This window comes from Eleutherodactylus coqui, chromosome 3 (assembly GCF_035609145.1).
Source record: "Eleutherodactylus coqui strain aEleCoq1 chromosome 3, aEleCoq1.hap1, whole genome shotgun sequence".
In the NCBI taxonomy this organism is placed as follows: Eukaryota; Metazoa; Chordata; class Amphibia; order Anura; family Eleutherodactylidae; genus Eleutherodactylus; species Eleutherodactylus coqui.
This window is the reverse complement of record NC_089839.1, coordinates 280214383-280230905: the sequence shown is the minus strand read 5'-3', so window position 1 is coordinate 280230905 and position 16523 is coordinate 280214383. Positions and strand designations below refer to the sequence as shown.

The following is a 16523-nucleotide window of genomic DNA, read 5'->3' as shown; positions in this document are numbered from 1 at the left end:
TATGCAGCTTGTAATAAAGTACTTACAGTGTTAACTTGTAGTGTCAAATAATAAAATAAGTTTTCATTCTGTGCGCAGCTTAGACAGAGGTGATTATATCACCCCAGGAATGTTGTAACACACTGAAATGACATTTAACAATTGGTTTCGGTGAAGTTGCTGTTTACTGAACATGAAGTAATCTTTTTCTTTACTGGAGATGAATTAATTTGAGTTTACCCCAGCTTGTCTTGAAATCTAGTGTTAAATATTAATTTTATTCTTCAATTTTTAAACATAAGAGTCGTGCGGAGATCTGCATTTAGATTATATGCTGCTGGCTTCGACAATTTCAGGAATTGCAGTGTTTGGCCTGATGTAAATGACTGTGTTTTCATTAAGCGGTCATTATACTGAAAGCGACAGATTATTAAAAAAAATACTTGGGCGGCACATCAGGATTTTAGCATCTGAAGAACGGTTTGTGATGCAGCAGAAATGGCCGTCCACTAATAATGCAAGATAAAGAAGTGCTGTCATCTTACAATGGCACAAAGATCTACTGTAAGTGAATGGGAACCTTTAAGTAAATGCCCGTTCACATCTTCCTATTTATCACCTCTATGAATTCCATCAATAATATCTTCCAAGCAGTGGTGCCGCTAGCCTTACTGCTGCCTGGACCGAAAATTAATCGCCCACCCCCAAGAAAGAAAATCTATAGACTGCAATATACACTATTTGTCAAAGAAAGCAAAAATAATTGCACTCCTAGTTGTCACTTTGCTACAAAACTCGGCATGCAGTTCCATCTCAGGCAGATATGCAAATGATTAGCGCTGTGGTGTGATTAGAAGAACGGTCTTGCCACCTGAGACCCTAAAAGTGTTTCCCCCAGTGGCCTATGAAAGGAGTCTAAAAGGCTCCTTGTGTGTAGTGACCTCTTTTTCCGCTTGTGTAGAGCTTGTTGACCACTAGACGCCTCTATGGCACAATCCAAGAGATTTTGACCAATTAACAGAGTTTGAGAGGGGGCGCATTATTGGAATGTGAGAAGTTGGATGGTCCTATCGGCGAATTGTAGACCGGGTTGTCCTTACCAACGAAACCAGATTTAGAAATAGATAATAGTACCTGCGCTCCAAGGAGGAATCAATGTGAGTGAACAGCAATGAGGTACAAAATCAACGTAGATATGGACTCACCTGGTGTGGGGAGCCTGTAGGATGACAGGTCTATACACTTATGGTCCAAATTAGCCTTCAAAAATCTGCACAAGCATACAATTTCACCAGGTTTAGCACTGACAATGGCTGTGTTTGTGTCTGGAGACCTTTGGGGTGATCGCTTCAATCCTGCCTTTGCTGTGGAGCAGCACACTACCCCCTGCTGGTGTGATGGTCTTGGGGGCAATCGCATACGACTGTCGGACACCCCTCGTAGCCAGAACTGTTTCATTGTCCACCGTCCAGAGACAAGTGGCACTATTGTTACAGGCCCCTGTATGTGTTGGAACCATTTTCTGGCACTTGGCTTAAAGACATTTGGCCTCGCGGTACCCATTACGTTTACTGTCTTTAACACCCACCCATCATCGCCTCCTTTTGCAGTGCTATTGTGAATGACAAAACTGGACACTACGGAATGGAACTGGTTTGTCTTCAATGACGAATCCAGATTTAGTTTGGGAACTGATGAAAGCCGTGTTTGTGTCTGGAGACCTCAGGGTGAGCGCCTCAATCCTGCTTTTGCTGTGGAGCTGCGCACTGCCGCCTGCTGGTGTGATGGTCTGGGGGCATCGCATAAAACAGTCGGTCACCCCTAGCAGGGGTACAAGGGACAATGACAGCTCAGTAATATGTTCAGGACATCCTGCAGCCACATGTGTTCCTTCCAAGAGACATCCAGTTGGATAATGTTTGGCCGCAGACAAAGGGGGTCACAGGAAGCCCCCACAACATTGTCACACTTCTGTGGCTGCCTGGTCACCAGATTTATCACCAGTAGAACATGTATGGGACCATCTGGGACGCCAACTTGGACAGCTTACAAATTTGCATGATCTAGAAGCTCGGTTACAGCAAATGTGAACCAATATGCACAGGATACCATACGGAACCTGTATGTCTCCTCATGGTAGGGGCTCCACTGCTTTCAGGTAGTAAAATGGCTCTGTCTACAGCAGTCCATACCTCTGCTTCCTGGACCAGTATGCGTATGGCTTGTGAGAGGGTAGGGGTATTAAACGTACTCTTTTTTGGACATTGTGTTCCTGATGAGGAATAAACAGTTTGGGTAATGAAAGACTCTAGTTACATCTAAGAACTCTGGATTTGACATACAAGATCTAGTATTTCATTGCATTTTCAATATTTTCTGAGTTCTCATGACAGCTCTGGGTATCGGTGAGATACCATGGGGCCAAGCTAAATAGTAGAAAACACAAAAACACTACAGGTTATTATCTCCTCCAATGGACCTGAATGTAGGTAACTACTTTATGCCTCCAGGGTTACCACATGAATTTTGATTTTTTTCCATCACAACTTATCAGAAAATGAGAGAAAGCTGACATTTTTCACAGTCAAATAGTAGTCATGATAAATGGTAAAGATGAGTGATACACGTCTATATCTCATTATACTGATGGGAACTAATAACCATCAGTTACTGTGGGTTGTAAAATGATGATAATTACAATTATAATAACCTACTCAAGCACTTCCAGCCTTACAGAAATAAGACACATTTGGTTTTTTTTCACAGACTCTGGAAAAAAGTCCTCTGGTTTTTAGGGATTGGCATGTCCATGTCTCCCACTCCAGTCTCTGTTTCCAGTTACTCGTACAGTCCCGCCCGGTTTACAGGACATCACAGGGGCTATAGCCAATAAGACAGGTCAGTGATCGAGGTGAGTATATGACAATTTGTTTCTTACTCAATAAGAAGGGGTTGTACGGAGATGGTACAACTTGGACAATCCCTTCAAAGTTATTCCCAAACAACAGAAAGGGGATAACTTTGTGATTTATAGGGGTCCAACCAATCAGACCTCTACCAATCCCAAGAACAAGGGTTGGCTAAGCCATTCATTTGAATAGGACTGCTGAAGATAGCTGAGTACTCAAACTCCCATTCTTGGGATTGATGAAGGTCCCAGGGGTTGGACCCCCAATATATAAAAAATTATTCCCTTTTCTGTTGATAGGGGATTTACTTTAATGAGGTTGTCCAAGTAAAAAAAAATGAAGTAGGCAGGCATGTGATAAAATAAAAAAAGAAGCAGTACTTACCTCCCTCCTCCTCCAAGTGGCTCCGGTGAAGATCCTGCTGTCAACATAGACCGGAAGTCATGTGACTGCTGCAGCCAATCTGAGGCTGCGGTGTTACCACCCATTCTCCTGGCATCAGCGCTCACATCTCGGATTAAAAGGTAAGTACTGCTTCTTTTGTTATTTATCACATGCCTGCCTATTTTCCTACTTGGACAGCCTATTTACTTGTTTGCACAACTCTTACCAGCTGCAGCCCCTTTATTTTGCTTTCATTTTTCCATGCCCTATTATTTTGGGGTATGATTTCTTGATTGCTTTTTTATCCCGTCTTTTGCTAGGAGACAGGGTGACCAAAAAAAGCACAATTTTGTTTTTTTTCCTGCTGCTGTTCACAATGTGGGATAAATACTGTAATTTGTTATTTTAATAAACTGGACTTATATGGTTGTGGTGATATCAGTTTAAAAAAATAAAATAAAATTTGATGAAATGACTGGAATTTTTTTTTACTTTTAGTATTTTTTATAAATTTACTAATAAATAAAAATATTCATTAAGTTTGCTTTTCCATTTTTTGAGTCCCAATAGGGTGATTTCGCACGAATTGAATATTTCCACAATCTGCACCTGTTGATACAGCTTAATCTGCTGCTGAGGATTTCTGCTTCATAACCCACATGTACACATGCGGATTTTGGTGTGGAATTTTCTGTCTTTAGGTGCGGATTGCAGAAATATTCAGTTTGTGTAAAAGCAACCTTAGGGGACTTGATCTAGCGATCATTTGATTGCTTATACCAGGGGTGTCAAACTCATTTTAACCAAGGGCCTCATAAGCATTACGAGTGCTTTGAAAGAGCCGTTTGTAATTGTAAGACCCCGTGCACATGGGCGGAAATTCTGCAGAGGGAGTTCCCGCGGAATTTCCGCCTGTGGCCGCTGCCATAGGATTGCATTAGAAAATGCGATCCTAGACAGACGGCCACGATTTGTCCGTGTGAAATCACATGCGGAAAACAAATCGTGGCATGCTCTATTCCTGTGCGTGTCTCACAGAGGTCCGCATAGAAATGTCAGTAGTGCCGGGCCGGCTCCGCTCTGCGCATGCGCCGTCTGGCCGGCAGCGGCACATCACAGAGCCGGAGCCGCGGGAGCAGGTGAGAGCCGCACTGGTCCCTGCAGGGGTGCAGGGCGGATCCCGCTGCAAGAATTCTCACAGCGGGATCCAACCCGGCTGTCTGCAGGCGGCCTAAGACTGTATAAATGTAACTACTTAACATATTGTAAGGAGTACCTGCACTTTCACCTTCGAAGCGCTTCTGCACCACCAGGCATTTTCATCTCCTTCCGGCAGCTGAAGATGGCCCCATGTAGTGCAATATAGAGAGTGAAAAACCAAAAAATAGTGGTCACTACATAATAAGGAAACCTGGTAACGAGGGGCACAATGTGTATGACTTGCAGAGAAGTATACCAGAACAATTGGTTGGTGGGTTGACCACATGTAGCCTTTATCGTTCTCTTTAGGGAGACCCTTGCTTCACATCCTATTCTGGTGGCCCCTCCTTAGTAATTGTTCTGATATTCTTCTCTTTGCACAAAATCCTGCACTCTGAGCAAGTATTTATGTATATGAGTGGTCATTTACTAGATCTATTATCCTCTTACATAAGTTTGGATTATTTGTGCAGCCACCATTGATGTATTATTTGTGTGTAATCTTTCTCGCCTACAGTAGTCACCTGCATTTTGCGTGTTTTAAATGGTTTTAATTAGAGATGAGCGAGCATACTCGTAAGGCAAACTAATCGAGCGAGTAGTGCCTTATTCAAGTACCTGCCCGCTCGTCTCTAAAGATTCGGGTGGCGGCAGGGGGCGGGGAGCGGCGGGGGAGAGCGGGGAGGAACGGAGGGGAGATCTCTCTCTCCCTCTTTCCCCGCCGCTCCCCCTTGCTCACCGCCGCAACTCACCTGTCACCCGCGGCAGCACGCGAATCTTTAGAGACGAGCGGGCAGGTACTCGAATAAGGCACTACTCGCTCGAGTAGTTTGCCTTATCGAGTATGCTCGCTCATCTCTAGTTTTAATATGTTTGGTCCCTTTTGATATTAATTTCATAAAGTTTTGCATATGATATCCATTCATATTTCCTTTTGCTGGTGTTACTTGCTTGCAGCCCTTTTTCTTTTCAGTCATATAGCACAATATAAGCACAATATGGAGCCGTCTTCGACAGCTGGAAAGAGCCACAAAAGGCCAACAGAGCAGAGCAGAAGCATTCCGAAGATGAAGGTGCAGGTACTCTTTAATTAACCGGAGATACCATATCACACAACATCCTTATCCATTGATCATGTTCCGAAAATAACAACAAACATAAAACAAAATAGTGTATGTATCTATTTTTTTCTAGGTTACTGATAAAGTAGTTCAAATTCTTCTACCAGAGAGGTTATGGTGCGCCATTTGGTCAGAAAAAGGCCAAGATGTCCCTTAGGACTAGCTTAGATAACAGCCAGCCCCTTCCACCACTTTAGTACCCAAAACAAGCTTGGGTATTTGGGTGCAGTTGTTGGAGCAGTCATATTTTTCTATTCATGCACCACTCCTTTAAAGTTATTCAAATACTTCTAAAACTTCCAAAGATACCGGGACTTATTTACTATTGAGAACTGAATGCATATTATACCAGAAAACTGTCAAACAGGCTTTGCACCTGATATACTATGTGTTTAAGACACATTATTGACTTCAATGGAAGCCACCCGTGCGGGAACCACACTGAAATGGAGCATGCTGCGATTTGTTTTCCGGACCAAAAGGTCTGCAAAACAATCCACATTCTTTAATTCATGTGCAGACGCCCACGCTTCCCTATGGGCGGCTTGATTTGTGGATTCTGCAAATCAGATCCGCCCGTGGACATTGGGCCCTACTATGATAACTATTAGACAGTCTTAGTAAATAAGCCCAGTGAAGTAACTATAGGGGATGCAGAGCATGCAGTTGCACCCGGGCCCACAAGGCCTCTCTTCTCCATATAGCGAGCCCAGAACTATGAATGTAGCGTTACAATTGGGGGCCCTGTTACAGATTTTGCATTGGGGCCCAGAAGCTTCAAGTTACGCCTCTGATAAGTCCTACTATTTGCAAATTAGCTCTCCTTCCACAAGGAAGAAAACTGTTTCTCTAGTGCCACCTATTGAAAGGTAGCTACAGAGGCAGTAGAGGGACAGTTTCCCTTCTTCCTGAGGGAAAGCTCATCTGCATACCTTTTCCATATTGGCTGATACAATCATTCAAACTAGCCATACACGCTCAACGTCAACGGGTGATGAACGAAAGAGCTTTCTGGGAAGAGTCTTTAAAAAAAAAGATCATTCATAGACAAAAGATCTTTAGTCCAGTTGTCCAGCAAAAATTCCAACATGGCAGACTTTTTTCCACATGATGACAGTCTGTCATTGATTGGCTGCAATGGTCTGCTGTTAAGTCACCCAACGGATAATCATTCTGGTTGAAATCATCCATTCTGATCTGGCACATCTTTAGGCACCTTTGGCATGCAGGCCCATATCAAAATATACTGGGGCAGATTTGCTAAGCCTATGCAATAGGAAGCGCACACTTAGACTTAAAGGGGTTATCTCACGCCGAAACGTTTTTCTTTTTAATTCAATAGGCCCCCTGTTTGGCGCGAGACAAACCCAAAGGGATGGGTTAAAAAAAAAAAAAAGTTTATTACTTACCCGAATCCCCGCGCTGCGGTGACTTCTTTCTTCCTTTACCAAGATGGCCACCGGGATCTTCACCCACGATGCACCGCGGGTCTTCTCCCATGGTGCACCGTGGGCTCTGTGCGGTTCATTGCCGATTCCAGCCTCCTGATTGGCTGGAATCGGCACACGTGACGGGGCGGAGCTACGAGGACCAGCTCTCCGGCACGAGCGGCCCCATTCACCAGGGAGAAGACCGCACAGCGCAAGCGCGTCTAAAAACGCCAGAAGACAGCGAATTTAGGCGGATCCATGGCGAAGGGGACGCTAGCAACAGAGCAGGTAAGTGAATAACTTCTGTATGGCTCATAATTAATGCAGGATGTATATTACAAAGTGCATTAATATGGCCATACAGAAGTGCTGAATAGAGATGAGCGAACGTACTCGGATAAGCACTACTCGTCCGAGTAATGTGCTTTATCCGAGTACCGCTGTACTCGTCTTGAAAGATTCGGGGAGCGCCGCTGCTGACAGGTGAGTCGCAGCGGGGAGCGGGGCAGAGCGGGCGGGAGAGATGGAGAGAAAGATCTCCCCTCCGTTCCTCCCCGCTCTCCCCTGCAGCTCCCCGCTCCGCAGCGCGTCCCGAATCTTTCAGGACGAGCAGAGAGGTACTCGGATAAAGCACATTACTCGGACGAGTAGTGCTTATCGGAGTACGTTCGCTCATCTCTAGTGCTGAACCCCACTTGATTTCACGAGACAACCCCTTTAATAGTATAAAATGTGTCAATGTCATCTTGAGGGATCATGTTGGATGATACATTTTGTGCCTGTAAACACCTTTTATCTAAGTTTATACCACCTATTGCAGTGTTTCCCAACTGCAGTCCTCAGGGACCCCCAACTGGTCATGTTTTTAGGATATCCTATAGTAAGAACAGCTATGGTAATGTCTGAGGCACTGACAATAATTACATCACTTGAGCAATACTAAGGAAATCCTGAAAAAATGACCTGTTTGGGTGCCTTGAGGACTGGAGCAGGGACACAATCGTGTATGGAGTGGCATTTAAATGGGCACTAACATTTCAGATGACTATGCTTATCTACTAGCCTGTGTGTCATCAATCCTGTAAGATACTTTCTGTAAAAATGTTGTTGTTTTACCACTGTGAATCAAGTCCAAAGTTGCTGTCACTTGTGGTCTCCCATACAGCCCCTCTGCAATCTACTGCCTTTTACCAGTACTGAACGTCTGAAGTTACTGGGACTCTAAAATGTGAGGAAGGGGTTATGTTCATTGGCCCACTGCCCTGCACTCACAAGCTGACAGAACTGCAGACTCAACAATCTTGGCCTCTCCAGCATGTGTGTGTGTGTACACTACTTTGAGTTTACTAACCACTTGCTCAGAATGTATCTGAATGCCTTAATCATCTCAGGAAAGCATAGGAATAGGCTTTCAGATACTGCCTCACTGTTGACTGGACCAGAGACAAAGCAATGCACCATGGGAAGTGAGACCAAGGAAATCAGGACAGTGAACTACTGGCAGAATGCTAAGCTTGATACATGCCTCCTGCCTGATAGCGGATTGCATACACTAGAGCAGCATAAAAATGGGGAAGACCACCTGAAAATTTGAACTTACAGACATGATAAGGAGAACCTGTTATATTTTAGAAAGCTTGTTGAACACTCAGATACACTTTAAGGGCTCAGTCAGACGGGCGTTTTTTCCCGCGATTTGCGGATCGCATGACGGATACGCATCCACAAATCGCGTGACCGGTGCGCGCAAGTCGCCCGCAAATCGCCCGAAAATCTGCTCCTAGCCGCGTTTCATTAGAAACGGGCCGGAGCTGTCCAGCGCATTGCATTCAATGGAGACGGCAATACAGCCGTCTCCATTGAAAGCAATGCGCTGCGGGCGAGCCCGGGATGAATTGTCGGTAAGGGCTTAAATATATAAGCCCTTACCTGCAATGCAACCTAAAATGTGTAAAAATTAAAAAAAATTGTAGACTCACCTTCTGCCTGCAGCCGGAGCTCCGTGCGGCTGTCCTGCAGTGGGTGTGAAGGGGGTGTGAGTCAGACCTGCCCTCTGATTGGCTCAGCGCTGAGCCAATCAGAGGCATGCCTCACTCACACCCATTCATGAATTCATGAATGGATGTGAGTCAGACCTGCCCCTGATTGGCTCAGCGCTGAGAGGCAGCAGTCACTCACCCATTCATGAATGCATGAATGGGTGTGTGAGTGTTTTTAGCCTCTGATTGGTCAGGGCTTTGACCAATCAGAGCAGATCATTCAGCAGGCGGGGATTTTAAAGCCCCGCCGGCTGAATAGTGCCGAGAAGCAGTTCAGGAGAACTGACAGCGGCCGCGGCTGGACTCCGGCTGTGGCTGGACTCTGGCTGCAGCGGAAAGGTGAGTAAACAATTTTTTTTAATTTTAACACATTTTAGGATGAATTGCCGGGAAGGGTTTATATATTTAACCCCTTCCCGACAATTCACCCCGCGCACGCCGGCAGCCCATTGCTTTCAATGGAGCGGCTGTATTGCCGCTCCATTGAATTCAATGGGCAAACATCGTTCTTCTCTGCCACAGCTGTTACAGCTGTGGCAGAGAAGAATTATTTGTCTTCTATATGTTCTCAATGGGGTCGGCGCTGCTGCCGCCGGCCACCTTGAGCGCATACACAGAAGAGAACAGGAATCGCAGATCGCAGATAGGTGCGATCTGCGATTTTTTTGTTCTATAATTTATCGGACGAGCGCATAAAAAGCGCTCATGTGTCCGATACCATTGCAAAGCAATGGTTTTAAAAAATCGCCGGACGCATGCGCATGCGGAAATCGCGGCTAAAAACGCCTGTCTGACTAAGGCCTAAGTCATGCATCCTTGTCAAACAAAGCCCATGGAAGTGTCTGAAACACAAAGTAAATATATTTTAAGGCATTTAGCTTAGTAAATATCTACCATTGTTTCAAAGTTGTAATGCAAACTGGTTTAGTGATATACGGCATAACGTTGTCCGCCTGGGAAATAATTTTAGGATCTCTTATATGCTTTTCAGAAAAAACAGCAAATATACTAAAGGCTAAAAATCACAAACAATAACTTAATAAGCAAAAAGGAGGATAAAATGCTAAAAGCTTCAGCAAAGTAAAGAGTAATTGCAGCATCTAGCATTCATTCTTTTGATATTGTCAGGTATTAATAGCCCTAGCGATGACACTGACTGCAGACTTAGCTTTAGCCCACAAAACACAGACCTTCAATCTATAATTTAGTTCAGCGTTCTGCTGAGAGGCCATTGTAATGGAATTCACAAAATAATGCTCTTTTGAATTAAAAGTAAATGGAACATGTAGAAGAAAGGCCGATGGAGTATTTCACACTGCATGATGAAGACCCCAGGGAGACGATCCTCCGAATGAAAAACAGTTCTGTGAAATGATGTTCTCCAGGTCTCACGAGACCTTGATGGTGCTCAGCAAGTTCTCAGGAAAGACTCAGACACACATAATATCATCCCATAGGAATCTTTTAATAACGTATAGAAAATGCATTAAAAAAAGGATCTATACATCAGCTAACAGCATCCAGGACTAGAGAAACAAGATTATATAGGGCAATTAACCCTCTGGCAGGCACCTCTCAGTAGTCTTTTGTTTGGCAGTTAGGACCTGCTTCCTAAAACTTCCATTATCCTTAATACATCCTATCTCCTTATTGGAAGTGCCACCATCCATAGCACTATGTTCTCTAGTTTTTAGAACCAGGGGCATCTGCATATTAACCGGCTCTAACGTAGGGTACAGATTAAATCTGATAAGAAATTAAAAAAGAAAGGGAACCCAACCCCCTCAAAGCAAACATTTTGGATACTTGTAAGAAAACATTGACCTCATGACACTCATATCAATTAGACCTCTATTCTGTAAGGCAATAAAGCACTTTTGTGCTTTTTTTGGCCAATGCACATTATCAATAATATATTGCCAATATATAAGTACTGGATCTCCTACATAACCTAGATAACAGATGTTGTCATAGATGGAGTTTGGGGAAGGGTCATTAAAGTTTCCCTGGTTGCTTCTATGTCTTCAGTGCTACAAGGGAAGCCCCCTCCTCTTGCATAAGTTTGGCAATTTTTCTAAAAAGAGATCAAAAATACTTGGAAGTGCAAGAGATAGGGGCTAAAAAATTTGGCACATCAATCGTTAGCAAGACAATTACTCCTGACCGCAGAAAAAAGTTTGTTGGGTGCTAAAGGGTCTGAGGTTCCAAAGAGAGCAGGGTAAATAGACAATTATACAGCACCATGCCCCTATAGACATGAAAAAGACATCTGACTGGATGGAGGCTCAGTCGTCTTGACAAAGGGAGGAAGTGTTAGTTCTGGATAAATGAGAAGTCTCTGTTGGTGCTGAAAGGCTGGGGTGGTGTGTCGAAATAGCTTCAATATATGATAATGGAAAATGGAGGAGAAGGTTCTGTACAGAGAAGAAAGTCTAAAGTAAGAAAGTGCAGGGCCAAAGTACATTGGAGAAGATCAATGCTCTGCAAACTGATGTATCAATGTTAGATGCATGGGCTGAAACCGTGGTGGGCAACAAGTTGACGTGACATTGGTGGTAGAACCACCCTAGTTTGTTTTTTGTGTGATTTTGTTGTCATAGTATTAGAAGAATGCTTTCACATGTACCAACGAGCAACTTAATCCATGAATGGATGACGGGAACCTTGCGGGGACCGGTTTGTTCATCCGTCCATAGATCTACTTACTATTGGTGAATGCTCTGTCCTGACTCTACCATGATAATTCTATGTGAAGTTAAAAAATTGTAATACTAGTAGCTGTCCAGGTTCCTGAAGAATATAATATTGCCCACCACTGATCGTTGAGGGGAAAGGAATAATGTGTATGTGTGTTTGTGCAGGTCCAAAAGTGTAGTGGAGGGCAGCACTAGGTGGATGTGGGGGAAATAGGTCTATTGAAAGGGTCAACTAAAATCAGAGATGAAGGGAGCGTTTCTTCATTGTACGCTGGTTGTACGGTCTTATCTTCATCTCCACGAATGGAATGGAGAACTCATGGCCTTTCCAGTGATACCAGTTTATTCCCTATGGAGAAAAGGGTACAAAATATAAGAGATAAAGTCAAATAAATATTATAATAATAATAATAATATATAAAATAGTACAAGTCATCTTCCTCCTTTATGTTTCTCTGAACACTAGTAGACAAATTAAATTTATTTACTCTCTATAAAATTACATTGTACATAACAACCGTATGTCTCAAGGCCACCATGGGGGTGATGAACATCTATTCATATGGAGAGCAGCCATTATGTGATAATGGGCCGATAGGCAGATTTTCTTTCATTGGTTCTGCAGCAAATTCCATGTTAACCAAAAGTCAAAAGTTAGGATTACACACGCTTCCTGAATTTGCAAAAGTTTGCGAACGCCTTTATTACAGATTAGAGATGAGCGAGCACGCTCTGATAAAGCAGTTACTCGAGCGAGCATCGCTCTTCTCGAGTAACTGCTTACTGGTCCGAGCAGGCTCGGAGGAAGGGGGGGCAGCAGGGTGTAGCTGGGGGAAAAAAGAGAGAGATCGCTCTAACTCTCCCCCCTGCTACTCCCCGCCGCCCCCGACTCACCTCTACCCCCCTGCCGCTCCATCGAGCCTGCTCGGACCAGTAGGCTGTTACCCGAGAAGAGCGATGCTCTCTCTCTCTCTCTCGAGTAACTGCTTTATCTGAGCGTGCTCGCTCATCTCTAATCTGCAATAAAGGCATTCGCAAGCTTTTACAAATTCAGGAAACGTGTGGAATCCTAACTTTTGACTTTTGGTTAACATCGAATTTGCTCGCTCATCATTATTACATATGTATCGCTTGTTCACAATACACAGAGAATAGAACCTATTGATGTCAACGGGTTTGTTCTCATTAGCTATTTTTGCACAGGCATTTTGTGCGTATGCAATAACATAGGTTCTGCACTATTTAACCGTGCAATTATATGCACAGAATACAGAAACATGTGCTATACACTGCGCAATTCCGTGAAGGTGAGAACACATCTAGACCTCATTAGGCTAATTAGCCTTTTAAATCAGGGCAGGGCTGTGTTGCGCTTGCATGTGAACAGGTCCGGCCTGTGCAAAAAAGTACATTACAATGCGCTGATATATACGCAAATCAACCTCGTTAGCTGCTGAAATACATTGTGCTGAGACGAGCGTATTTGCATACGCTAGTATGAAGCTGCCCTAAGTCATAGCCTGCATGAAGTGTCTACAAGAAAGAGATCATCATTGTGCCAAGAAGAAACCAAAGGTAAATTCTATGCGACTCTTTTCGCTTTGAACGATTAAGTAACGTTCGTTTAATTAGACTAGATACCATATGCTACATTTTAGGGCGGCTTCTGACGAGCATATGTGCAAATACGCTGGCCTCAGCGCAATGTATTTGCACAGCGAACATTTGCGCATGTATCAGCATACAGTACCGTACTTCTTTATGAACCATCCATAAACTTCTATGGGGCTCTTCGGTGCGCAAATACACGGAAAAATAAAGCAGGTCCCACTTTTGCGCGTGACCAACATACGCACAAAAAAAATCATTCATGTGAAAGAACCTATTGACATCAATGGGTTCTATTCTCTGCGTATTGCACCAATATTAGGGGTCATCATGCTCTTCGCAAGTTTGGTAATTCCTCAATGTAAACTGAATGATCAGTAAACAAACATTTCTCATTTCTAAAAACAAATGTGACCTGATGCATCACTTCTCTCTTCATATTTGGAATGAGGACCCTGTATAGGATCCGTTCCATTAGTTAGGAGAGCACAACATTTTTTTTTATATGTAGACCGGTGTCGTCGGCCCACATAAAAAGGCTCTAAGAGAGAACCGAGGGAGGTCTCATCATCCTCAACTATTGGAACACTTGGCTTTGTATCGATCAACAACGTAAACTTTGTAACAAGTAAGAAAGTCTAAAAAACATTTGATTGATGTCCCTTTGATAGCTGAATAGAGATGAGCGAGTAGTGCCTTAGCCGAGTATCTCCCCGCTCGTCTCTAAAGATTCGGCGGCCGGCGCAGCTGACCGGGAAGATAGAAATCCCTTGTCTAAAAATCTTTGCGGGTATTTTGTAATATAAAACTTTTGCTCTTCTTATCTCTTTCACAATAGGTGATACTTAACTGATCTCCACTCTACCTTATAGAGGTATAACATCCGTATGAGCTAATAGGGCATATGGAAAGGAGCTATCTAAGTTAGACCCATTAACTTCAAAGTGGTGCGTATACAGGCACGTTTTGTATTAACCATATCTGGTAATACCATAATAGTCGGTGATGACTAATGGCTTCTAAACACTAGGAAAACGATAAAGCATTAATGGGGTATTCCCATCTTGACTTTTATGGCATACAGTATCCATAGGATATGTCATAAAAGTCTGATTGATGCAAGTCCCACCTCTGGGACCTGCACCTATCTTGAGTTCTGGCCCAACTGCACCATGGCAGCTGAATGGAGTGGCCAGGGGTAGTCAGAAATTAGTAAACCTCCGAGTAGACTGTCTTAGAATGTTTCGGTAACTCCCATAGACTGGCTGTTTCCGCAGGTCTTGAATTTCTAAAAACAGCCATTCACCTATGTGGGAGTTATGGAAACATTGTAGCACAACCATGCTTGGCAGTTCCTGTCCTTCTGGCCACCTCATACTGGGAATTTTCCATCACAGTCATGTTTGGCCAAAATCAGAATGCCCCTTCCAATTAATTAGGAAGGCCGGAAGTCTTGGATGAATAATGGGCTGGATTCTTCAATGCAAAGTACATTTTAATCCTATATATGTTAAGTGTATCTGTTGGTACTATTTATTGTGCCTAAATCAGTAGTACATGGGAGTATATGAAACTTTCTTATATACTGCCTTTCATTTTGGCAGAGACATTTTCCCAACTTTGCACAGCCTTAGTTCCCCTTCCTATGCTTGCAGGTTCTTTGTAAATGTTCAGAAACCTACTTAGTCTTCAGTAACAGTAACTGAATAGACACAAAGGAGAGGGAGGGGTAGGAAGGGGCTGAGGCTGCAGTCTGTATTGAAGCTCATGCTGTGAGAGGTAACAGGGAGTAGGGGCAGGAAGAATCTGATTGGTCAGAACACATAGAGTTCTACACATCATAAAGACCAGGACCACATAGTACAGTTATAAAAGGAAAATGAACATTTGCAGACCCCATAGAGAGATGACGCCTCAAAATAAGCAGGTCACACATAACATTTCTAATACACATCTACTGTTCGTTGCTTAAAAGGTGACTACAGCAAAAACACATGCTTAGGAGATACCAACTTATCGTTTAAATTTCTCCCTGTTTTCTATTTGCCATGCTGTGCTAGTAATCCCATGATGCATAAGCAGAGAATTACATGACCAGCTAGAGACACTCCTATCTCTGCCTGCTGGGAGGACACTAATCATCGTAGCCAGCCTTTAGTTACATGTGACCTATGCACTTGCACAGGACCTTGGCCACCAGTTTGTATGGAAAGGCACCAGCAGATGTAGGCTGAGGCAATTTCCCACCTTATGTTAGCCTGGCCAGATGATCTTTTCCCTCCATGTGGCAGTGTCTTTTTGGAACTACATGTATCATCCTCCTGGCAGCTTTATTTCTTCCCTTTTGATGTTATGAAGCACTGTCAGTGCTTTGGCACCCCTGTGACACAATTGCTTAGTTCTGTTATGCACTTGGTTCTGGTGCTGTATTTATGCTATATGCTTGGTTCTGTTGCTGTATATATGTTTTGAGCTGTTCTGGTGCTGTATTTATGGTAAGAACTCGGTTCTAGTGCTGCATTCATGTTATAAGCTTGGTTCTGGTACTGTATTTATTGGTTTCGTTCTATTGCTGTATTTATACTATAAGTTGGTGCTGTTGCTGTATGTGTGTTATGAGCTGTCCTGGTGCTGTATTTATGTTAGGAGCTTAGTTCTGGTACAATATTTATTCACTGGGCTGCTCTTGCATGGGTATGCGGCTATCTTGCGCTTTTTTCTAAACAAACATATTACATAATGAATTAGCAAAAAATGTCACTAGAGTGGCCATTTAAGAAATAATTTCATTTTTTTGGTAGTGACTAAGGCCGCCTGTACACGGAAGGGTTGGATTCAACATGTGGGATCCCGCAGCGGAATCTGACCCTGTGCCCGGCTGGTGACCCCCGCTTACCTATCTGGAGTCTTCAGTGCTGCGTATGGACGGGCTGGCGCACATGTGCAGTACAGATTTTGCCGCTCCATCGCTAGGCAATGATGCGGATCCCGCGACCTTTCTGCACAAATGATTGCTGAAAAGCCGCACATTGAACGGCTTCTGCGTTTATTTTTCCTTTTTCCTCCGCGACCGGAAAATCGCAATTGATTTTCGCTTGTGTGCAGTAAAAAAAAACAAAACCCTTTTCCATTGCATGTTATAGGCGGTATTTGCTGC

General features: G+C 43.6%; 1 protein-coding gene across 1 annotated transcript in view; it reads right to left on the bottom strand.

Annotated features, from left to right (window-relative positions):
• Positions 1-10520: 10520 nt before the first annotated feature.
• TNR (tenascin R) overlaps positions 10521-16523 on the bottom strand; it is a 509827-nt gene continuing 503824 nt past the window's right edge. The window contains exon 23 of the mRNA XM_066597493.1: positions 10521-12107. Coding sequence (XP_066453590.1) covers positions 11997-12107 — 111 coding nt within the window. The 3' untranslated portion in view covers positions 10521-11996. The remainder of the gene's footprint in view (positions 12108-16523) is intronic.